The sequence below is a fragment of the Pan paniscus genome, chromosome 5, assembly GCF_029289425.2.
Source record: "Pan paniscus chromosome 5, NHGRI_mPanPan1-v2.0_pri, whole genome shotgun sequence".
Taxonomy (NCBI): Eukaryota; Metazoa; Chordata; class Mammalia; order Primates; family Hominidae; genus Pan; species Pan paniscus.
Genome location: NC_073254.2, coordinates 107,478,428 through 107,504,476, shown reverse-complemented (window position 1 = coordinate 107,504,476; position 26,049 = coordinate 107,478,428). Strand labels below are relative to the sequence as shown.

At 39.1% G+C, this 26,049-nt stretch overlaps 1 protein-coding gene across 10 annotated transcripts in view; it reads right to left on the bottom strand.

Annotated features, from left to right (window-relative positions):
• Positions 1–26,049, bottom strand: part of CFAP206 (cilia and flagella associated protein 206) — a 91,355-nt gene that overhangs the window by 41,524 nt on the left and 23,782 nt on the right. For 4 of the 10 annotated variants that reach the window (XM_003822855.5, XM_055113943.2, XM_055113942.2 and 1 more), the window contains exons 1-7: positions 13,352–23,148; positions 11,617–11,729; positions 10,896–10,979; positions 7,671–7,761; positions 5,694–5,882; positions 4,743–4,901; positions 3,149–3,357 (exon numbers count right to left, since the gene is read on the bottom strand). In XM_003822855.5, coding sequence (XP_003822903.4) covers positions 3,149–3,357; positions 4,743–4,901; positions 5,694–5,882; positions 7,671–7,761; positions 10,896–10,979; positions 11,617–11,729; positions 13,352–13,589 — 1,083 coding nt within the window. In that variant the 5' untranslated portion in view covers positions 13,590–23,148. Of the gene's footprint in view, positions 1–3,148; positions 3,358–4,742; positions 4,902–5,693; positions 5,883–7,670; positions 7,762–10,895; positions 10,980–11,616; positions 11,730–13,351; positions 23,151–26,049 lie in introns of those variants that run through there. The other 6 variants (XM_055113945.2, XM_055113947.2, XM_024929235.4 and 3 more) reach the window with 4 other exon arrangements.

Below are 26,049 nucleotides of genomic sequence, written 5' to 3'. Positions count from 1 at the left end.
GCCTGATTAAAACAAAATAATTCACTATCTTACCCAGGCTATATATTGGATTTTTTTTTTTTTTTTTTTGAGACCGTGTCTCACTCTGTCGCCCAGGCTGGAATGCAGTGGCACGATCTCGGCTCACTGCAACCTCTGTCTCCTGGGTTCAAGCGATTCTCCTGCCTCAGTCTCCTGAACAGCTGGGATTACAGGCACCCACCACTATGCCCGGCTAATTTTTGTATTTTTAGTAGAGACGGGGTTTCACCATGTTGGCCAGGCTGGTCTCGAACTTCTGACCTCAGGTGATCTGCCTGCCTCAGCCTCCCAAAGTGCTGGGATTATAGGCGTGAACCACCACGCTCGGCCTATATTGGATTTTTAAAATGTTCACATAAACTGAAACTTTGATGAGAGAATTTTTAAAAATCAAAATTGCTACTTAAAAATTTTTAATTAGTTCAAATAATGTGACTTTAAAACGAATATTCATAGATTTTAATATAGGAAAAATCTTGGCTAATTTTAAATTGATGCAGTTTATAATCTAGAGATAATACTGATTAAACCAATATCCATTTCATAATAATCAACCTTAATTGTCACTAAGACTGATGGGGAAGGACTGAATAGTTTAAAAACAAAACAAAACAAAACAAAAAAAGACTGTTTGAGCAGAGAATCAGAAAGTTAAGAAAACTCATCCTGATCCTGACTAAAGTCAGTACAAAACAGCCATAAAGAGTGCTTGGATAAGAAAATTAACTTTCTCAACAACGTGAGCAGCAAGGAGCTTGGAAATGAGATACTGTATGGAAAAATAAAAGCTCTTCAGCTTGTTCCACTAGACAAATGAAATCACAGCTGTTCAGCTAAGGCCCTAACAATGATGATGATGATAATCATAAACAACATCATCATCACTTTATTGAGCCGTTGCACCAGGCACTATGCTGCCTTATTTACACGGTGAAGACTATGAATAACCCCATTTTACAGATACGGAAACCAAGGCACAGGGAAGTTAAGCAGCTTCCTTACGGACACAGATTTAGTAAGTGGCAAAGTCATGATTAGAATTCATGTAGTCTGGTTGCAAAACCCACACTCATCATTTCTACATTTTACTCACTGTCCTCTCCAGCTGTGAGAAGTAGAACGCCAATGAGAATTTAAGACTTAGTTGGTGGATTCATGATTGAAAGCTATGAGAAGATTCTATACAATGAATGACATCTTCTGCAACATCCTTACAGTTGTGTGACAGTTTCTCAAGGTTCTTTCTTATAATATCACCTCTGAATACAGGTGACAAATGTGAATGTGAAGTTCTACTCCTGTGGACTCACATGCACTTCAAAATAAATTGATTACAAAATCCCCTTAGTAGCTGACTAGTTAACATAAGGCTGATAGCCACAAGGTAATGTAAAGGGAAATATCCACCCCAAGAGTGTGACTTGGTTTTTATTATTATTTATTTATTTATTCTTTTTAGAGATGGGGTCTTCCTTGGCTACCCAAGCTGGAGTGCAGTGGCATAGCCAAAGCTTACTGTATCCTCAAGCTCCTGGGCTCAAGCAATTCTCCTACCTTAGCCTCCCAAGTAGCTGGGATTACAGGTTAGTACCACCATGCTTGGCTAATTTTATTTTTTGTAGAGACAGGGTCTTGTAATGTTGCCCAGGCTGGTCTTGAATTCCTGGCCTCAAGCAGTTCTCTAACCTCAGCCTCCCAGCTAGGATCCTTCCTCCTGAAGACAATTAGATAGGCTAGTTGTGAGGACAACCCCTAGTTTGAATGAAGTCATGTCATCAGGACAGCTAGGTAAGGAGAGAGGACAGACCAAGTGCATCCAATAGAAGGACCAAGTCATTACAATGCAAGTTAAAAAGAAGAGGTGGTCAGAATACATCCTATTCTATCCCTCAAGAAATTAGCATTCACTCATACAAAAGACAGTTCCACTAACCGAGAGTCTCATAGTTACTGGAAAACAGAGGTTGTGTAAAAGTAAACAGTGACAAGTGGGAACATAACCTGCCATCATGCAGTAATTAACAGACTGTGTTTCTTACAACCCTAGAGTGTCAAGGGGATATCCCTTAGTGAAAAGGTCCTCCAGTCCCTTTATGTAGATATCTGTTTTATATTTGTAAGATTCTGAGTAAGTTTCTATCTGACAGAAAGGGCACTGCTACTTTTTAAAAAGTTTATAACCACCACTTTACCATATTTTTCAACTCTCTAGGGATACTGTTTGGCTTGTTCATTAGATCTAAAAACACCAGATATAAAAATCTTATCTGGCTAGGTATGGTGGCTTACGCCTGTTACCCCAGCACTTTGGGAAGCTGAGGCAGGAGGATTGCTTGAGGCCAGATGTTCAAGACCAGCCTGGACAACATAGCAAGACCCCGATCTATATTTAAAAAACAAAACAAAACAAAAAAAAACGTTTTTTTGAGTCAGGGTCAGGGTCTCCCTCTGTCACCTATGCCAGAGTGCAGTGGTGTGATCTTGGCTCACTGCAACCTCTGCCTCCTGGGCTCAAGTGATCCTCCCACCTCAGCCTCTTGAGTAGCTGGGAATACAGGCACATGTCACTGTGCCCGGCTAAGTTTTGTACTTTTTGTAGAGATGGGGTTTTGCCATGTTGGCCAGGCTGATTTTGAACTCTTGGGCTCAAGCGATCTGTCCACCTTTGCCTCCCAAAGTGCTAGGATTACAGACATGAGCCACTCTGCCTGGCCTACAAAAAACCTTTAAAAAAATATTTTGTACCAGTTGTTACAGTGAGAACAAATAATTACACAAAAATTATTTGAAAGGCAACTACCTGCCAAACAATGTTACATACTTGCTCTGAACTAAAATAAACATAGTATTACTTACATATACACCACTGTTTAACTACAGCATGCTAACAATCATATTATCAAGTACCAATGAAAAAATACAAATTCAATTTCTACCAAAATATTTTCATTAAAATCAAAACCCAACTTTTCTGTTTCTATTTTGATTCCTAACCCTACCAAAGCAATATAAACCGAGCAGTTACTGAGGTTGTCTCGTTCATTAGTGACCTGGTTCTACCTGATGTGGCCTTATATAAAGAGATTGCATTATATAGAAAAGGTCAGATCTTATGAACTTAACTCACCAAAATGATCTGAAGGAAGACCTCATATTGTCGTATATTATATAGCGCTTCTTTTAACATATATGGCTGAAGTTCAGCCCTCATGAGTGGGTCGTTGGCTGCCTTCTCAAGGATGGCTGTGTAGCGGTATACCTGGCTCCGGGCAGTCTCAAGCTGGTAATCAATATGCTGCATGGTGGCTGGGATTGCTACATGGAGAACAGCTGGCACTGTTTGTAAGAGTATGAAAAGGCAGCCATAAAGGAGACTAAAAACAATTAAGGAGAAGAAGCCTAGAAAGTAGTTACATTTTAAACATTAAGTTAGGGTTTTTTTCCCCAATCAAATTAGTAATAATGAGGTATGTGTTTCATGGGTCCCACAACATAAAGAAAATCTAGGCCGGGGGTGGTGGCTCACACCTGTAATCCTAGCACTTTGGGAGGCCAAGGCGGGCGGATCACGAGGTCAAGAGATTGAGACCATCCTGGCCAACATGGTGAAACCCCGTCTCTACTAAAAACACAAAAATTAGCTGAGCGTGGTGGCGCATGCCTGTAATCCCAGCACAGGAGAATCACTTGAACCCGGGAGGCGGAGGTTGCAGTAAGCCGAGATCGCGCCACTGCACTCCAATCTGGGTGACAAGAACGAAACTCCATCTCAAAAAAAAAAAAAAAAAAAAAAGAATCTAAAACAAGTTCAAACAAAAGATATTATCAGAATGATAACCCAGTTATAGTAGGTCAGCTTTTGCCACTAAATATAGAAGAGTTCAGAGAATAGGCAGAGTTTGGTATTATGTGTTGTTAACCATGTGCTTCCAGAAAAGCCACTGACCCTTCCTTTTGTATATCTTCTTTTCTAGTTATTAAAAAAAAAAAAAAAAGGAACGTTTGTTAAGAAACTCATCTGGATGGTGAAAAATGACAGAATAGTCTAGCAAGGAAGGGTCATTTATGAAAATGGAAATTTGACTTTTTAGAACAGTTTTTAAAATAGAAAAAATTACCCTTTTATACTAGATTAGTGATTTGGTGAAAGACACTAACACCTTATCAGTGGGCCTACAGGAGTACCAAATTTCATAAGGAAGTTACTTCTACTGGTAGGTACTTCATTAAATATTTCATAAGTACTTTCAAACTTATAAAGAATGCATTAAGTATATAACCACAAAGTAAATGCCCCCGAATTTAGAGATTTGAAATATCTCCTCGTGGATCTTTTCATTCCATTAACTGCACCAGGAACTGTTTTCAGGAAGATTTTTATTTTTTAAATAACTAAATTGTACTCCCTTTTGGTTACGGACTTGCAGTAATGAACACAAAGCCCCGCTGAACTGGGAGGTTGGCTTTGAGCAGGACCCTTCATTGCTTTCACTGATTCACTTTCTCCTACTAGCTTCATGGTACATAAAATGTAAAGTCTTGCCCCAGCAAAAGTAAAAATCACTACACATTATAAACAGTAGTTATTCTTAAGGAAACAGTAAAAAATGCAAATCTTAAATTTAAGAATGCCAGTGGTGTGTTGTTTATTATTTTCCTCACTGTGCAAGTTAAATTTTAAACATACATAACCTTTAGAATTAACCTAATGATATACCTACAATCATCAATGCCTTCTCCTCCTTTTCCACAGTCTCTGTTAAATAAACGAATTCCAGTAACAATCATGGTGAGTTCTTTCAGCTGGCGTTCTTTGTCCTTCTTAGAAAGAGTTAGAAATGTCCCAAGCTCTGCCTGAGGAAAAACACTCTGTAGAGCAGCTAAAATAAACCAGAAAAAAAAAAAAAGGAAAACAAAATGATAGAATAAAGATATCAGACGTTAAATAAGGTGTTTCTTTAGCAGCAAGTTAAGGGTCTGAGTTACTTATATGATTCTTTAAATTACTGATACCTGATTATAGGATACATAATAAAACTTATCACACATCAAAGCTGGATTACTGAGAGTTATGCCATTGCCTCATGTCCATTTTTAATAATTAAGCATCCAGCAGTAACTTTTTGGCAATGGGCATGAAAACAAGCTTTCTAATTAGGAATCTGAGCCAAAAAATGGATGCTTTAAAATAATTATGGAAGAAAGCCATAGGAGAGCTAGACATTTTTCCTATTCCTCATTTTAAAGGATGAAAGAGGGCAAAGATTTCCTAAGGATAAAATGGTGCCCCTTTCCATCACCCATTTTAAATGACAGACTCAATTTCTTTCATCAATATGAAATATCCGTTTTCAGCTTTTCCATTTACTCAATCAGCCTGGTACCCTCAATCCTACTATCAATGTTTCTCTAATGGGGTGTAATAGGTGCCTAGATATGTACAGCTCTAGGAAAATTAGCAATATTTCACTTTCTAGAGGTGCTACTTGAGTTTTAGAATGGATACACAGTGTAAAAGGAGACTGGGTACATTTTAACTCATTTGTGCTGATTTTTTTTTTTTCAGATAAAAAGGGAACTTCAATCTTTAACACTTCTAATTTAACATGTTTTATAAAATGCAATGACCATATATTTTCACTTATGAAATGGAAATTGGTTATACTTTTTACCTGTTACCTCTCTGACAGTCTTGATGTCTGTAGGGGATCCAAGGCCAGAGCGGAGTAACACATAGCTGATAATCTTCCGGTAGAGGCTTTCCAACTCTTCTTTAGCACATGCTCTGTTATCTGTAATTTCTCGGGTAACAGAGCCTAATCTAGACTCTAGGACCCGGTGATGTTCTTCGAGAAATTCCACTAAAATTGCCAAATAACAATGTTCTATATATTTAATTTTTAGAATTCTTCTTACGTAAGAACTAGAGAAAAACTGGATTGGATATGGCAATTCTACTTCAGGAAAACAAGTAATTTCTTAAGCTGTAATAATGAAATAAAAAACAGTGGCCAGCATGTAGCCTCAAGACAAAAATCCAGGAGGGAAGATTTATTACAGTGACTTAAATGGAATACTTTGTCAAAATACCTAAGACTTTAAACAGCCAAACTAAACAGAAGATATCAGAAAAGGCTAAAACCTCCCAATTAAGCAGAAAATAAAGAAGACCATTTCTACAACATATATATTATATATTTTAATTTTAATACTATATGAAAAAATAAATATATACATATTATATATTTATGCTATATGTAAGCACATGTAGTATACTATACATAAGCATATATAGTAGCAGAAATATATATGTAGTATATATGTTCCTTTCAGTTACGTGTATTTTTATTTCAGTTCTAGATAAATTTCCTCTGAAAAGCATTATTGATAATATGATGTTGCATCGAGAACTGTATCCCTCCTCATTCCTCCTGTGATATGCTGAGGGACAGGCTTCACTTTGGCAGGACACTATGTTCCCTGAGTTGTTGCAAGTACAATTCTGCAATGACTCTATAAGACAACCCATATTACTATTACAAGGTCAATAATTAACATATCCACCACGCACAGTTTATACCTATACCCTTGCCACAAAATCAACTGAGAACTTTTTGCAAATTAAAAATTTGTTTAAATAACAAATTTAAAAATCTATAGGTTAAATTTTATCAATTATATGACTATTTCTTGCTTTAAAATTTCACTATTAAGCAAAAACGCAAGATATATACTTTTACATAGGTAGCATAACTGAAACTAACAAAGAGAAAAATCACCAAATTGTTAATAATGATTGTACTATACAGTAGAGGTAGAGGTAGTCCATAGAGAAATAGACTTGTTTTACATAGCAGGTGCAGAGGCAGTCCATAGAGAATTACATTTTCCTTTTTCTTTTGTTTCCAACTTGTCTTTGATGTATGCATTAAATTACTTACATAATGAGCCAGGCATGGTGGCTCACACTGATAATCCCAGCACTTTGGGAGTCTAAGGCGTAGACAGATCGCTTGAAGCCTGGATTTCGACACCAGCCTGGGCAACATGGCAAAATCCCGTCTCTACTAAGAATACAAAAATTAGCTGGGCATGGTGGCACACACCTATAGTCCCAGCTACTCGGGTGGCTGAGGTGGGAGAATTGCTTCAACATGGGAGTCAGAGGTTGCAGTGATCTGTGGATCGTGCCACTGCACTCCTGCCTGGGTGACAGAGCAAGACTCTGTCTCAAAAAAAATTTACATATTGAAACGTTTTCTAAACTTAAACTCCCCATCGTTCATTTTTGAATAGTTACATAATTTAGGTAATTATAATGAGATAATAACATAAACCAGGAACAAGAAAATCTATAAATTAAAAACTTTTAACTTCAATGGGCTGAATTCCTAATTATTATGTATTAGTGCCACTGGAAACAATAATTATGAGCACAATAATTGGAATTCACTTTTAACACTCACAAAGGCCAATGGTTTTTTTTCATTTAGCATTTCTAACATTGTTGTATTCCTCAAAGTTGATTGCCAAAAATTAAATTGTTAAATTGATTAAACAATTAAATTCATTGTCAACCAAATGAAGCCCTTCTTAGCTGAAATACAGTATGAAATTTTTTAAGTATAAAAATAGGTAGTATACATTACCTCGATTCGTATAATTCATATCGAAGTAGACTTGCATCTTAATAGTGTCCAGGGATGGATTTTTAGTATCCAATAGCCGAGTCATACAAAGCTAGAAAAGAATGTCCCATGAATACTTCTAGTTATAGTTTTTGAGACAGTCAAGTATTTCCTAAAGTTATTTTCAAAAATAAAGGGAAAAGCAGTGGTTCCTGATATTGATTCACCAATAACCCCTTTTATTTTTTTTTCTCCTTGAGGACTTCAGGCTTTATAGTTTATTTAACCAATAACTTTTTTTATTTTTATAGATTTAGGGGGTACAAGTGTCATTTTGTTACATGGATATATTGCGTGTAGTGGTGAAGCCTGGGCTTTTAGGGTAGCTAACACCTGAATAGTGGACATTGTACCCATTAAGTGATTTCTTATCCCTCGCTCCCCTCTCACCCTCCCAAGTCTTCAATGTCTACTGTTCCACTCTCTATGTCCCTGGGTACATATTATTGAGCTCCCACTTATAAGTGAGAACATGTGGTATTTTACTTTCTGAGTTATTTCACTTAAGATAGTAGCCTCCAGTTCCATCCATGTTGCCACAAGACATGATTTCATTATTTTTTATGGCTCAATAGAACTCCATTGTGTGTATGTGTGTATACATTTTCTTTATCCAATCATCTGTTGATGGACACTTAGGTTGATTCCATATCTTTACTACCAATAACATTTGTTAAGTAATAAGTTATTTCCCTTGAGTTAACCAATAATCATCATGCCAGGTGGCTAGTAGTCTAGTTGAAGGCAAGAAACCTGATGTTTTGGTTAGTTTGAGCAGTCTAAATGTGGGTAAATGTTCCACAAAGCTTATATTCCAGTCTAAAACTCTTCTAGAGTTCCTCATTACTATTTATTTGTGCCTTGAACAACACTCCTCATTTTATTTTATAAAAAGCTGCTGCAGCTGGTGCAGTGGCTCACACCCGTAATCCCAGCATTTTGGGAGGCAGAGGTGGGCAGATCACCCGATGTCAGGAGTTCGAGACCAGCCTGGTCAACATGGTGAAACCCGTCTCTACTAAAAATACAACAATTAGCCAGGCATGGTGGCACACACCTGTAGTCCCAGCTACTCGGGAGGCTGAGACAGGAGAATCGCTTGAGAACCCGGGAGGTGGACATGGCAATGAGCCAAGATCATGCCACCACACCCCAGCTTGGGGGACAGAGCGAGACTCTGTCTCAAAAAATAAAATATAATTAAATTAAATTAAATTAAAATTAAAAAGCTGCTGCAACCACCCCCCTCTCTTCACAAAATTTCTCTGGTTCTACCCTTGATATTTCTTCTCCTGGTCTGTTTTCTCCTATGAGCCCCCACATAGATGGCTCATTCCCCTTCTCTGCCTTGCCTCTTTATATTGAATATCAACCTCAGTTTTTCTTTCCTTCTCTCATCTCTACTCGTCACCTCCCTCCCCCACTTCCTTCACTGCTCACTCTGTAGGCTGAATATACTGCAGCTGGCAGGCACTTGGCAGCATCACTCTCAACCCATCTCCCTGAGCACCAGCCCTGCTTTCCTGGGAGGAGGGAGGGGAGAATGCAAGACTGAGGATTGGACACTGTGTCTTTGCAGAAGCCTGTGCACCTGGATCCCTCCACATAGAGAAGTACTGTCCTAAAATGCACACTTAAAAAAATAGCTCATCCACATGATTTTTAGTTGAGAAAAAAATTGTCACTTGAATATAACATACGTTGTTAGTTTATGTACCTGTCGTACTAAAAGTATATTGGCTTGATTCTTTCCAACTTAGTTGAGTTGGGGAATTGGGGGGAATGGAAAACTCTTCTTGGGTCATGACAAGGAGAACAACTTATTTTCTGCCCCTCCTTGATTCTCTTCCACGGCTTTCCAATAAAATTTCTGACTGCCACAATCACTTCCCCTATTGCTAAGAACAAGCTTTATACCATCTTTTCTCTGCATCCTCACCAATATCTGTTATGTTTTTACTTTTTAAAGATATTCTAACTGGTGTAAGATTGTATCTCATTGTCAGAATAGAAAATCCAGACACAAAGCCACATACCTGCAGTCAGGTGATCTTTGACAAAGTCAACAGAAACATACACTGGAGAAATGACATCCTATTCAATAAATGGTGCTGGGAAAATTGGATTACCATATGCAGAAGAATGAAACCCATCCCAATGTCTCACCATATACAAAAATTAACAACTCAAGATTGATTAAAGACTTAAATGTAAGACCTGAAACTATAAAAATAACAGAAAAAAACCTAGGGCTGGGCATTGGCCTATGCAAAGAATTCATGACTTAAAAGTAAATGCAACAGAAATAGAGAAATTGGATTTAAATAAATTAAAAAGCTTCTACACATCAAAATGAATAATCAACAGAGTGAAAAGACAGCCTGCAGAATGGGAGAAAATATGTACAAACTATGCATCTGACAAAGGACTAATATTCAGGATCTACGAGGAACTCAAACTCGACAACAACAAATAACCCCATTATAAAGTGGGCAAAGGCCATGAATAGATATTTTTCAAAAGAAGACATACAAATCGCCAAAAAGCATGAAAAAAATGCTCAACATCACTCAGCATTAGAGAAATGCAAATTAACTTAGTTCTATTTAACTTCACAGTATATGACAAACTAGTTAATGCTTGCAATGTAAGACATTAGTAACAAGGTTTCACTAAAATACTGTAGCAGATGCTGCTACCTGCCCAATTTCCCTGCCCTTCCTTCCTTACTAACAGAGCCTCAATTTGGATTGGGGCAAGGATTTATTCATCTAAGAAAGAAAAAAGAAGTGAATGTCCCTGGATCACTTACAATATCATTCTGGTCAATAAATGTTAAGTAGATGGGAGGGATTCTGGGAAAATTATTATTTTCTGGATAGAAGGTGATAGACCCAATTGGCACACATATTTTGCCCTTTGTCTTTCCCCCTTCTTTCTGCCTAGAGGCAGGGTAGCTATCTTTTGACCACCAGATGACCATATTGCAAGGATGGTGTGCCCCAGGAAGCCAGGAAGAATGGTCTATGTCTCTCCAGATTTTGTGTTATGAGAAAAATACCTCGTGTATACTACTATTTTGTGGGCTTTTGTTTCATGCAGCTGAAGGCAATAATGACTAATACAAATATTGTATTTACAACTGAGAATACGTAATTGCAAATTTGAGGACTGTTGGGTAATCACCTTAACAAGATTCTGCACATCACTTTTCATGAGGGTTCTATCCATGTTAAAGCCATTACTTGGATCCAGGACAACAGCTTTCACCTAGAAAAAAGTAGGAACGAGTCCATTAACTAGGAAAGAATCCATTAAGCAATTTTATTTCATATTATTAGCTTAATATGTTTCCATTTTTAAAACAACTACCTCTTGATTACGTTGGGGTTGGTTTTCCAACTATTCTTCTTATTACTGAACTCATCAGTACCCTTGTTAGAGGTTGAAGAAAGGAAGCAACAAACATCAAACTTGAATATGGTGCTAGAAAAGTTATATGGGGAAATAAGTTGAAAGCAATGGCTAGGTTTTCAATTGGGAAACTATGGCATATTTTACTGTATTTTTATTGTGTATTGTTAACCAAAAGCAAGAACAGAGAAACCACAGCAATGAGTAATTTTTAACAACGGCAAACAAAAATACACGTCAAAAAATTCCCACACAGGAGAACATTATTGATGTTTCCAAAACTCATCAAGGTCTTCTAAATGTCTCTATAAATCTAGAACTCACATGCTCTATAAACTTTTTAAAAATGTTTTCACAAATTTGTCCAATTATCTCGTTATGCTTCAACTGAAAAACATTTATGAAAGCCTCACAGAATTTAAAGGGGAAAATGGACACCACATCTTAAAAAACCTCTTAATAAAATAGTAATCACAAAAATATTTCTTCTTACCATAAAAGCAATCAGAGTTTCAGAAACAATCTCTCCATGGGCTGCACATTCTTGTCCTATTTCTCGTATAATACTCCTTATAACACTTTCGGCCTGAGTTGGAGGCATTCTGGCTAAATAAAACAACAATTTTTTTTAAAAAAACTGTGGTTTTATGCAAATTTATTTTTTTCCTCTTTTGATTTCTGCAATATTGTATTTGTAAACAGTCATAATATCATCTATTAGCTTATTAGCATTTTTATTAGTATCTAGGCCTCTCCTGTTTTTCATTATTTTTAAAAATGAAGGACTTTATTGAAGACAGACAACGATTGGGATTTCAAATAATTGAAACATTTGATAAATAACATTTTCAATTATTTAAATTATGGTCACTAAACATATATTCCTATCATGATATTCTTAATTAAAAAAAAAAAAAAAAGGCTAAGCAGGCTGGGCGCGATGGCTCACGCCTGTAATCCCAGCACTTTGGGAGGCCAAGGCAGGCAGATCACCTGAGGTCGGGAGTTCGAGACCAGCCTGACCAACTCAGAGAAACCCCGTCTCTACTAAAAATACAAAATTAGCCAGGAGTGGTGGCACACGCCTGTAATCCCAGCTACTTGGGAGGCTGAGGCAGGAGAATCGTTTGAACCCGGGAGGCGGAGGTTGCGGTGCCATTGCACTCCAGCCTGGGCAACAAGAGCGAAACTGTGTCTCAGAAAAAAAAAAAAAGGCCAAGCAGTATTTGTAGGGGAGGGAGGTAAAATTAATGAGAAACCCAAGAGTACAGCTTTAAAAGGAGAAATGCTTATTCCACCACATTCATTAAATGACCCTTCGTAACTGTACTAGAATCTTGGAAAACAATTCTTGCTCAGATCATTAAAATGATCTTTTCCGCACATCTAAAATAGAGTTCAGACTCTCGATAAAAAACATAAAAGCATTTACTATAAGGAAAAAGTGGTAGGTTTTGATCGAGTTTTCTGATTTTCCTGAATATCAGTAACTAAGCACAATGGAAGTTGGCATGTAGAGTATAACAAAGGCAATATCAAGTAGATAAAGCCAACTCCTCAGCATTATTAGCTTTCCAATGGATGAGTACGAAGCACTAGGCATTTTGTCCAGTGAAACCAGATTGCCTGGATTCCATGGTGACCCGACCACTGTCCAGCTGTGAGACCTTGGGCACTTGCTTCACTTCTTTCCAGAGGTGTGAGGACTAAATTAGTCCTATGTTTTTAGTGGTTACAACAGTGCGCGGCTTAAGGGAATCGCTTAAAACAGCTTAGAATCAGTACTCCAAGATCACAGGCAGCGCATGCGCAAGTGCCAGTCAGTGGGAGAGTCCGTCGCGCTCCGGATCTGTGTGCGCATGCGCGCCGCTGCCGGGTCGCTAGGGACGCGGCTCAGCACCTTCCCCGCACCCACCCTCCAATTACTAAGTCTCCCGAGGTCCGGCTTCTGGGGTAGCCAGTGGAGCGGAACAGAAGCGGGAGGCCTCAGGCACCCGCGCAAAGGCTAGAGGGCAGCCCTGCAGCCCTGGGGTGGCGCCTCCGGCAGGAATGGACCGCTGTTCCAGCTCTGCGGCGGCGCAGCCTAAAAAAGGATCGAGACTGAGAGCTAAGTCTCGACGAGGCAGGACGCTGTCCTCCAGCCGCCCGAGCTCCGCCAGCCGCCCCAAGCTCGCCGCCTGGCGGGGTGCGCCTCCGGGTCAAGGGCGCGGAGCCCCGAGTAGGCTGACCTGGATCGGAATCGACAGCAGGAGCCGTGTCTGTCTGCTTCTGTCCTGGGGCCCTCACCGCGACAGTCGGAGCAGTTGGGCGCTCGCAGCCACCGCCGCGTAACCATGGAGATGGAAGGCTCCGGACCAGAGGGGGCGGGGCCAGGTGGGGGTGGGGCGGGGTCCCACTTTGAGGGTCTTTCCCCCAAAAGATGGGCTGGAAAAACTTTAAAAACAAAGGAATTTCAGGCAGAGACATCTTAACCTCCGTGGTTAAGACTGTGAAACACAAGTTCTCGTAAGTAAGGATATTAACTTGCTAGCGTGGGAATGATGAGGCGGCTTTGAAAGCGGGGTGGGGGAGAGGGAGGAGCCAGTTGGAGAGGCTGGGAAAACGGAAGGGCTGTATCCTGGGCAAATAGAGTTCTTGTAAAAGTATCTAGTTTTAAAAAACAAAAGTAAAAAGTATCGAGGTTTTATTTCATGTCCCGTTGTTCAAAGGAAGTCTGTAGCAGAACGCTCCAAGATGCCCGAAGAGAAAACTGCTTATTCAAGAAGCACATGATAAGAACACATTAGTGTCCGAGTCAAAATAATGAGGTTTTATCCCTTAACGATAATATCGTTAGGCCCACCTTCAGACGTGAAAGTGTGAAAAAGGATTAAATACTCATTAGAAGGAGAGCATCAAACAACAAGGTTTTATTTTTAAACTAATTTTTCTCAAACTGAAAACAAATATGCAGAATATGCTTTGCTTAAGGACATTCCCTGATTACTAGGAAATGAATCAACACAAAAACTCAAGAATACACATCATAATATAACACAATTTTATTTCCGCCTTCTAGAAAATGTTCCCGGAATGTGGAAGAAGCTTGTGTAAAAATAGATGTTCAGAGTAACAAGATTTATGATAGCACAGCCTTAGAAATCTAAACACGTTATTTAAGTAAAATATCAGGCAGGTATTTAAAATTATGTTAACAAAAACCTTGTGTTTGTCTTATATTTGTTAAAAGCCAAATGCGAAATTTTTATATAATATGACTTAAACTATATTGACATACATATAATGCACAAAAAGTGTACGTCAGTTTTTCATAATCACAGCAAGCAATTAGATCTAAGGATGGAATTATAGGTAAATTACTTTTATTTCTTTATACTTTTGTTTTTTCTAGATTTTTCCATAATGAGTATATATTATGATCTATAAAACAAAATTTAAAAATACAAGGGAGATGAGACTGGCTATTTGTAGAGAATGAACCCAATTTAGATATACAAATATACTGTCTGTATACAAGGTAAAGCAACTAAAGGACGGTGAGATAGCAAAATTTTAACAGTGGTTGTAACTTTGTAATGGCTTATGGCTGATTTGTCTTCTTTATACTTTAAGATAGCCAGCAAAATGTCTTCCATGAGCATATATTATATATTAGAATATTAAATATCTTTTAAGATGGTAAGAATAATACCATCATATTAAGTATAGTTTTAAACTAATGGGCAAATCCTGGCACAAATACTCCCTGAGTATGTTTGATACTGTTAATTCCTACTTAATGTCAATGTTTTCTTCTCTTTCTGTTACTAATTTAACCCTGTGTTGGGAATGACAGTGTTCTCTTTTAAAAAAAAAAAATCTCTCAACCTCTTTCTCAGTGAGAGTGGCCTGTGACATGGTCTAGCCAATGAGATGTAAGTGTAATCACTGGATGAGGTGTCAGGGAAAGCACTTCCATTTTATGTCTATTGCCTTTCCTTTTCTTTCTACTTGAAATGAGAATATGCTGGCTGAAGCTCCAGCAGCCTTGCTGTGAACATAAACATGAGGGTCACATCTTAAGGATGGTGGAACAAAAATGAAAAAGGAACCTGAGTTCCTGGTAACGTCATGGAACAGCCCTGTCAGCTTCTTGACTGGCTATCTCCAGACTTTGCATGAGAGAAGATAAACCCCTATTTTATTAAGCTACTATTATTTGGGTTTTTTGCTACATTCAGCCAAACTGAATCCCTGACTGCTACAATGGGTATGACTTTGGAAGTATTATTTAGCGTTTTGTGCTACATTGAATTATTCTCCCTAATCCTTCATGCCTCTTAGCATCCACACCTTTGCCATGGACTTTGGTGGAGTATACTTCCCCAATCCTTGATTTTGAATTTAGCCATGTGACTTGCTTTGGCCAATGGGTTGTGGTGAAGCAACGGTGTGCCAAATCAGATCCAAGATCTTAAAGAGACCCCATATTTCTGCTTTCTCTCTTGTGCCTGTATCATTGCCATGAGAAGTACATACAAAGCAAGCTCTTTGGTCCCAGAATCACATGCATATGGCACAGAATTGCCTGAACCGATCTTTTAGTAAGATGCAGAGATGCCCAACTGGGGCCCAGCCTAGATCAGCCAAACTCCAGTCAACCTGCAGATGTGTGATAATGAATGAGTATTGTTTTAAACCGCTGAGTTTTTGAGTGGCTTATTATACAGTATAAGTGTGGAAAGAGTTCATTTATAAACCTTTCAGTGATCTAAATTTCTCATTTATAAAACAAAACAATGGTATCTCGTGGAGTTGTGAGAGTAAAATGAGATAGCCGTCATGAAGCAGTTAGCACAGCATCTGACATAGATAAAAGGATTCATAAATTTTAGATACTAGTATTTTATGACCTTTATCATGGTTATTATTGACAACATCAACTATGACAATATATTTTATACTCCCATGGTTTATTGGACTTCTAGTCTTTGTAGAACTATTTGTTCCTAGTTTTAACACGGCAGCAATGGCATTTAATTAAAAAACACGGAGGAACCAGAGTGCATCCAGAGAATGATAAGAAAAATTTTGTCAGAATAAGATAGAGAGAACTGGATATATTTACCTTGAGAAAAAGAAGGCATGAGAACTCTTCTCAGTTTTGTTAAAAGAGAAACCAAGCTTTATGTTGTTTCAAAACACCAGATTACAAATCTACATAAAACAGTCTTAAAATAGAATTGTGATGGAAGTCATCCTAGAAGAAGTGAAACCCATTTTATCAAATGTTTTTTATCTAAAAGCTAAAAGATTGCCTTTAAGAATATTGTAGAATTAATTTCTTCTGATTAAGTATCTTTAATATGTCACAAACTGTTCAACATTTAAAGAGAGAATTATATATTTTTCCTTTTCCTCAGGCTTTAAGAAGTTTTAAGCTCAAATGAGTTGAGCTTCTTAGCATGTTTAATAATTCTTTATTGAGCCGGGCACGGTGACTCACGCCTGTAATCCCAGCACTTCGGGAGGCCAAGGTGGGTGGATCGCCTGAGGTCAGGAGTTTGAGACCAACCTGGCCAACATAGTGAAACGCCGTCTCCACTAAAAATACAAAAAATTAGCTGGGCACGGTGGCGGGCGCCTGTAATCCCAGCTGCTCGGGAGGCTGAGGCAGGAGAATTGCTTGAAGCTGGGAGGCGGAGGTTACAGTGAGCCGAGAGATCGCTCCATTGCACTCCAGCTTGGGCAACAAGAGCGAAACTCCGTCTCAAAAACAAACAACAACAACAAATAATAATAATTTTTTATTGAATACTGGACGTTGTGAATTGCATCCTTGTTCAGTGTCTGAATTGTCCCCCTTTAGGAAGGGTTGTGCTGTTTTTTTCAGCCAGTTATTTGTGGATGAGTTTGATTCATTTGTGGACTGTTTTTAAGCTTTATTAGGGTAGGTCTAGAGTAGTCTTCATTCCAGAAATAATTTGGCCTTACTACTAATTAATAACTGCTCAGAGGTCTTCAATGAATTCCTTGGTTTTCACTGAGGACTCTTCACTCTGGCTGGTCAGAGCTCAAATGTCTTCTCATCCTCTGTGAGCTCTAAGAATTATTTAGCTTATACTCACTGGTCATTCTGTGCTTGACTGTGTGGATTGTCAATCCATACATGAACAGCCAAGTACTTAGCAAAGTCTCAGATTTATGAATTCTATTTATTTATTTGTATGGCTTCATCCCTTCCAAAACTTTGCCCTTCAATTTCCACATCTGTGAACTCTGATCTCTGTCTCCTCAACTCAATAAAGTCCCTAGACAGTGGGTTTACCTTTCTATGCCCAGGATCTGGAAACTGCCTCCAGGCAGAAATTTGGGGGCAATAATAGCAAACAGTTGTTTTATATATTTTGCCCAGTTTTCTAGTTGTTTGTGGTAGGAAGTTAAGTCCAGTCCTTGTTATTCCATCATGGTCAGAAGTGGAACCTTGGGTAACCTTGGAGAGAGGCTAATAGGAAATAACCATCTGGGAGGGTAGAAGAGTGGGCTTACTAGAAACTTTCAGTAACTTTCAGTAATTACTGAGAAGTAATGAATGTGCATCTGAGTGTCAGGATCATGAATTTAAAGTGAAAGCATTTTGCCATGTTAAGTGATTTTCTTTGGAAATTATTCAGCAGCTCATGAGCAAGCATGATTTTGAAGAATGGTTGGCTTGACCAGGAACTAGCGTATTGCCAGACTAGCATTATCATGCTAGACCATGCATTTAAACCAATGTAGAGCAACAAAAGCAATTTACTAGTTTTTTTGTTTGTTTGTTTGTTGTGAGACAGAGTCTCACTCTGTCACCCAGGCTAGCGTGCAGTGGCACAATCTCAGCTCACTGCAACCTCCGCCTCCTAGGTTCAAGTGATTCTCTTGCCTCAGCCTCCCGAGTAGCTGGGACTAAAGGCATGTGCCACCATGCCCAGCTAATTTTTGTGTTTTTTGTAGAGACAGGGTTTCACCATGTTGGCCAGGCTGGTCTTGAACTCCTAACCTCAAGTGATCTGCCCGCCTTGGCCTCCCAAAGTGCTGGGATTACAGGCATGAGCCACCGGCCCAGCCAGCAGTTCTTTAGATATTGTGAAGATCTAAGCTAAATTTTTCAGTTGCTAACAAAGATAGATAATTAACATTTGAAAGAGTACTTTGGAGCTTACAAAGCTATTTCACAGATAGATAACTCATCTGTTCCTTAAAACAGCCTCATGAGAGTGAACATTATTATTTCATTTTACAGATATAGAAATCAATATTCAGAGAGCAAGAGACTAGTCTAAGACTGCAAAGCTACTAAGTTACGGAGCCATCTTAAGTCTTATTGCTCTTATAAGTACTTAAAATGAGGGGAATTCTTTTAAGCTTCTGAAAATTCTAGACTCTTTTTCCCAAAAAATTCATAAAGCCCCTAATTTTATATATAATTTCAGATAATATACAGATTCCCTGAAGTTCATGCAAGTGGCAGTGTACTCTTGGTTTAAAATTTCTAATTTTTTCAGCACTGTAAGACAAGGTGGGAAAAAAAAATTTCTAGTTTTTAACTTGCATCTAGATAGTAGTTACATGGCTATTCACTTTATAATTTTTTAACTGTATAGATATATACACATATACACATATACACATACATATATGTACATATATACACATACACGTATGTATATGTACATATATACACATATACACACATGTATATGTACACATATACGTATATATACATGTATTTATACACATATGTATATATGTATATATAAATATATATGTTACACTGACTTTTCTGTATATGTTTTATAATAAAAAATAAAGGCTCAATAATATAGAACTTCTCTACTTTTAGTTGTGCTTTGTGGATGTTAAGCATTAAAACAGAGCTGTATTCCTAAAAAATCCTCAAAAGTTAAAAAAATATATATTGTGTTATTCACTTTGTTTTCATTGTCTTTCTCCATTATTATCCATGTGCTTCACAACAGCTCTCCTTTTTTAAAAAAAACACAACCTGTATATTACATGTAGGGCATCGATTTTGAAACTGTGAAAGTCAGAGTCCTGGAATTAGCTGACAATCTCCTTTTCCAGTTTATCTTTCCTTCTCCACAAAAAGGCTTGATAACGGAGAGGGAAGTTGAGATTTCAGGTCAATAATGAGAAAGAAATTATGGAACAAATAAGACAATGCAAGTCACCCTTATTTCCGTTTCTCTTAGGATAAGCATGAGCTATTTTCATGTACTTTCCCATATCCTTTTAGTCAGGAGGATCACAAGATTATTCCTTAACCATCTTCTTCATGGAGATTCTTTTTCAAATGTTATTTACATGGGCACAGATACAAAAAGGCAGAAAAAAAAGCAGATAGTTTCGTTTCCTAATACAAACATAGCATAGCTTCTTGAGTTCAAGGGTCCTGTCTAACCCTTAAAAATCTACTTTTCTTTGTAATTATCAAGAATATTTTGGCCGGGAGCTGTGGCTCACGCCTGTAATCCCAGCACTTCGGGAGGCTGAGGCGGGCGGATCACGAGGTCAGGAGATCGAGACCATCCTGGCTAACACGGTGAAACCCCGCCTCTACTAAAAATACAAAAAATTAGCTGGGCGTGGTGGCAGGCACCTGTAGTCCCAGCTACTCGGGAGGCTGAGGCAGAAGAATGGCGTGAACCCGGGAGGCGGAGCTTGCAGTGAGCCGAGATCGCGCCACTGCAGTCCAGCCTGGGCGAAAGAGCCAGACTCTGTCTCAAAAAAAAAAAAAAGAATCCTTTTCTTTTTTTCTTCTCTTTTTTAAGAGACAGATTCTTTCTCTGTTGCCCAGGCTGGAATGCAGTGGTGTGATCATAGCTCACTGCAGCCTTGAACTCCTGGGCTCAAGGGATCCCCCTGCCTCAGCCTCCTGAGTAGCTGGGACTACATGTATGCACCACCACACCTGGTGAATTTTTAAATTTTTTTGTAGAGACAAAGTCTTGCTACATTGCTCAGGCTGATCTCCAACTCCTCGGCTCAAATGATCCTCCCACCTTGACCTCTCAAAGTGCTGGGGATTATAGGCATGAGCCACAGCACCTGGCCAAGAATCTTTAAAGGTAAGATGAATGACGAAAGAAAGCCTTAATTCTTCATTTTCCATCTCTTTCTCCATCGCATGAATCAGTCAGTGGAGAAATAAGGGACCTTAGCGTCAGATTTTCACCACTTAAATCAGGGAGGGTAATTGAGGCATTTAAGGAAGATAAACAAGCATAGGGCTTTTTTATATATTACAAAAGAAATCAAAATTATAAGAGCACAAAAATGAAAAAAAAAGAATCAGTGAATTCTGTTATAATCATCAAGCTTCTATAAAAAGTGGGGGCAATAGTGGTTCTTCTTTCTTAGAATTATAAACCAGGTGCAACTTCATACACATACCACATGGTCTTAATTAGGAAAACAGGATTCAAAGCATCAAAATCTTTGCTACTGTAGCATGTGTGGCAATGATTCTCAACTCTAGAGAGTGAAGGACAGCATATCAGCAATGCATTGGCAGCCCACCATGAGCAACTCTGATATGTGCTACTGATCTATTTTGTATATGTGGAAAATGTCGCTGTGTAGCTTTTCTTAAAGGTGAATATCTCCCTGTCTTTTGCTCACCCACCCTCGCACCCATCTACCCAATCCTTAACTAATGACCAAGTCTTTATTAACTTCTCTTGAACCAATTTGCTTTCTCCATTCCCACTTCTCCCACATTCATTAAAGCAACTGTCTTTGCTTGCTTAGATGACTGCAATGAACAACTAATTGAGCTCCCTGCCTCTCCAGTTTTGTACTCCCCCAATTATTTGCCTATACTTATCTTTCAAAAATAGAAATCTGATCGTGTCATTCCCTGCTCAACACCTTGTAAAGGTTTCTCAATGGTCTTTGGGTAACTCCAGACTCCTTGGCATGGTATACGAAGCCGTTAATGTCAACCTCAGCTTTCACAACTGCCTCTCCTCTCCTGACAGACTGCACTGTTGCCATTCTCTGGCCATGTTGCATTAACTTCCATTTTTTTCTGGGCTCCAGACCTTTGCCTAGAGGTTACTCCCTCTATCTCTGAATGTCCCCTTTCCTCTTCATCTGATTAATTCCTCCATGTCTTCAGAAGCCATCTCTCCTATGAAACTTTCTCTGACCGGCGATACTGGGTTTAGGGTCCTAAACCTTCACCTCTAACTAGTTCCAAAACATTTCCACCACTGCAAAAAGAAACTTCATACTTATCAAGCAGTAACTCCCCATTTCTCCATTCCCCCACTGCTTACACCTGACAAAGCTCTCAATACTCTATGGAAGTCTATTTTCCTGTCTGTCTCTCCCACTAGACCATAGCTCTTTGAAGACAAGGAGCATACCTTGTTGAGTTCCCCACACCTAAGAAGAGAGCCTGGGATGTAATAGTCACAGTTGACCATCTGGGTTAAAGAGGTGAGTATAGAAGTGAGTAGGTTAAAAAAGAGGGTGGGGGGAGATTTTTAAACATCTTTAAATTAATGTCTTTACTAAAGGGTTAGAATGATTTCAGAAGGAAATTACAATTTTGAAGGGAAAGGAAAAGACATTGAAATTACAGGTTTCAGAAGAAGAGCTTCCTCTGACTCCAGCTTTGGCTCTCCTGCCTTGGGATCCCCAACCTACCCCCAAGCACCCTTGTATGCATTCCTCAGGAAGAGGGATGTTGTTCTCAGTGTTTTCCTCTTCCCTCCGTGCCTCAAACTAGGCAGCTTCCAATGGTGCCCTGGGCTTCAGAAGGTGGCCACTGAGCTGACCTCTAGGCTTGCAGGCTTCCTAGGAGAGCAGGTAGTGGAGGTGGGTATGGGGGATGGTGACTGGGCTCCAGTTTGAATTTCATCTTTATGATTCCCTCCCACTATAGGAAGCATTACGGCATGAATCCCAACGACGAAGTTTAATTTGGGACAGTCTAAACCCTTATTAAAGTCATACTATTTTCTCAATCATCAAGAAAACTGCCTTTCTCTGTAGTCCATAAGTCCTCAATTTTGTGAGGAGGAATTTTTTTTTTTTTTTTGAAACAGAGTCTCACTCTGTTGCCCAGGCTGGAGTGGAGTGGTACAATCTCACTGCAACCTCCACCTCCCAGGTTACAGTGATTCTTGTGTCTCAGCCTCCCAAGTAGCTGGGATTACAGGCACATGCCACCATGCCCGGCTAATTGTTGTATTTTCAGTAGAGACAGGGTTTCACCATATTGCCCAGGCTGGTCTCAAACTCCTGGCCTCAAGTGATCCCCCACCTCGCCCTCCCAAAGTGCTGAGATTATAGGCATGAGCCACCATGCACAGCTAAGAAGGAATTTTTTGGATCTCCTTCCACCTTTGCTGAAATTCTAAAAAAGCTGCATTCCACTTTTAGCAGCTGTTTTCTTATGGCTGAATAAATGCCAGAGATGCCATCAGATTACTTTAATTCAATTGTCTCTCAGTTGAGGAGGGCTGAACTGTCAGTTTCCTCTTGGCACAATGCAAGCAGAAAGATAGTAATAAGTGGCTGGGAGCAGTGGCTCATGCCTGTAATCCCAGCACTTTGGGAGGCCTAGGTGGGTGGATCACGTGAGGTCAGGAGTTCAAGACCAACCCGGCCAATGTACAGAAACCCCATCTCTACTAAAAATACAAAAATTAGCCAGGCATGGTGGCACTTGCCTGTAATCCCAGCTATTCAGGAGGCTGAGGCAGGAGAATCACTTGAACCTGGGAAGCGGAGGTTGGGGTGAGCCAAGATCACGCCATTGCACTCCAGCCTGGGAGACAGAGTGCAAGACTCCATCTCAAAAAAAAAAAAGAAAAGAAAAAGAAAGATAGTAATAACTCACCTGAATTTCTCGTCAGCACTTCAGGATCATGATCTCTAACACTCATCTTCTCTCTGTCACACTCAGGGTTGGGGTGCAGCCCCAGCTGAGGTCTGAGGACAGTGGGTGGATGTGGGGCAGGGAGCTGGAAGAACACTGGAGAGACAGCAGGTAAATGAGACATGGCTTTATTCAGCAGCCCCTTCACAGGGTCAGTGTTACATTTATACACTACACAAACACTAGTGGCTGAGAGCCAGGTGGGGAGCTGCTCTATGTTATGCCTACATGGCTGTGACTATATAAGACACAGGACTGTGCACTTGCACCCCAATCCTGCTGAGATATCTAGGCTGTTTACCTCGGCCTATTCCTGCTAACCTATGCCTGCTTGGCTACAGCACAGCCATGTTCCTTACACTCTCCAAACCTGTCCCACTCTCTGCATTCTTTATGGGATGAATTGGCATTGATTTAATAGCTGGCTCAAACCTGATCCCACTTCCCCCACTCCCTCTCCCCTCACACTCAGACCTGTCACTAAGCCTGTCCAGCCCTTCTCAGCAAGTCTCACATCCATTTCCTTCCCTAATTACTAATGCTCTCACTCAGGCAGGTTATGGGAATCTCCTAACTGTATTATCTGCTTCCAGGCTGGGGCACTCCCACAGGCAAAGCTGATAATATTACTGCCTGTGTACAGCCCTTTCTGCAGACCACAGAAGGCCCTGCAGAAGAAAATTCAGTCCTCCTCAATGGGATGCAAGACCCTCCTGCAACTGGCCTCTATTTATCTCTAAACCTGCACTGTTCAATATGGTAGCCACTAACTGATGAAACTATTTAAATTTAAATTAGCTAGAATTAAATGAAAGTTAATATTCAATTCTTCAGTTGTACTGGCCAAATGTGGCTAGAGGCTACCGTATTGGACAGTGACAAAATAGAACATTTCCATCATTGTAGAAAATTCTGTTGGATACTTACCTTACCCCTACTGCACCTGAACTCAAATTTTCAAATGATCCGCACCTTTGAGCATACTGTGCTTTAGCTGAGGCAACCTCCTTTAATTGGATTACTTACCTTGCCAACGATGCCCTTCAAAACACAGATCAAATGTCATCCTATTCAGAGAAGCCTTTCCAGCCAAGCCTCCCACTCTTGTGCAAGTGATCACTTCATTTGGACGCCCATTGCACTCTCTGCAGACTTCTACCATAGCGCCCCTAACACTCCATGTCACCTAGTGTTCATGTCTGTTTCCCTTTACTACAGTGTGAGCCTGGGCTGGGGTCAGGAACCCAATCTTATTCATTTTTCTAGCCCCAGCTCTAGACTAATGCCTGACATATAGGATATGCTAAGAACTAATTTTGTGAATGAATAAATATTACCAATAAATATTCTAAGGTCAAGATTTTATCAGACTTCAGAAACAAGAGAATGCCCCAATTTAAATGCCTCACTGACAGGTAAAAACTTTGAAGAGGAAATATATTTTCAGAATGATCATCGAAATACTGGATATGCTCTTTTAAGTCGCAATGTCATGCTAGAGTTGTGTTCCATTCACAACTAACCCACGAGAGGCATGACAATTGGAGTGGATAATTGAGATGGTTTGACAGGTATAGCGAGGTGTGGCTGACTGCACACGAAGGAAATTCCAGCTTCAGCAATTATGAGATACACACCTACGACATTAAAAGCATGAAGATTTGGCTAGTCAATTCAAATATTAAGTGTCTAGGCTTAAAAATAGTTTATTGGGACATTTTCCATTATAAAAATAACACATGCTCTTTATGAAAATTTGGGAGTACAAATCGGCCACCCATAGATTCATTAACAAAGGATTAATGTTGTTAACATGTTCATGTAATGACTCACCTTATCTACATTCTTACCATATCTTATGTTACTCCTTTACAGTCAACATTACAACACAGACATTTTTATATCTTATTATGGGCTGTATTTTTAATAGCTGTATAATATGCAATTGAATGGATGTGTCATAATTTACTGAAGTATTCCCACTATTATGTAGTATATTTTCAAGTTTTCACCATTATAAATAACACGGGAGTTATTTGAGTATAAGAATTTTTTGTATCGCATGTAATTGATTCAGATTCCCAGATGTGAAATATCTGAGTTTTTAAATATCTGCTTCATTTGCTACTTTATTCCTAGTACCTAGAACAATGCCTATCCCATGGTAGGTATTTTATTAATAATTGTTTAATGAATATGAGATGTTAATTAAGTGGAAAAAAGCTGGCTTGATATGTAGACACCAAAAGCATGTCATAGGCATGTCTTGTGACAGGTTCCAGGGAAGACTTTGTCCTCACTTTTAAAAAAAATAAATTTTATTTTTTAGAGCAATTTTAGGTTCACAGCAGTATTGAGTAGAAAGTACAAAGTTCCCATCTATCCCTATCCCCACACACCTAACCTCCCCGGCTACTGACATCCTGCACCACGGTGGCACATGTTATAATTGATGAACCCATCATTATCACCTGAAGTCCATAGTTTAGGATTCACTCTTGGTGCCGTGGAATCTATGGGTTGGGACAAATGTATAAGGACAGGTATCCACCATTACAGTATCATACAGAATAGTTTTACTGTTATAAAAATGCTCTGTGCTCTATCATCCCTCCCTTCCCCCAACCCCTGGCAATCACTGATCTTTTTACTGCAGTACAATTGTTGAATCACATGGTAAGACTATGTTTAGTTTTGTAAGAAACTGCCAAACTGCTTTCCAAAGTGGCTATACCATTCTGCATTCCCACATGTCAGCAGAGAAAAGAATTCCAATTTCTTCACGTCCTTGGCAGCATTTGTTGTTGTAAATGTATTGTTTTGGCCATCCTAATAGGTGTAGTAGTATGTTATTGTTATTTTAATTTGCAATTCCCTAATGACATATGATGTTGAACACCTTTTCATATGCTTAATTGCCATCTATATATCTCCTTTAGTGAGATATCTGTTGAAATTTTTTGCTCATTTTAAAAGTTGGGTTGTTTGTTTCATATT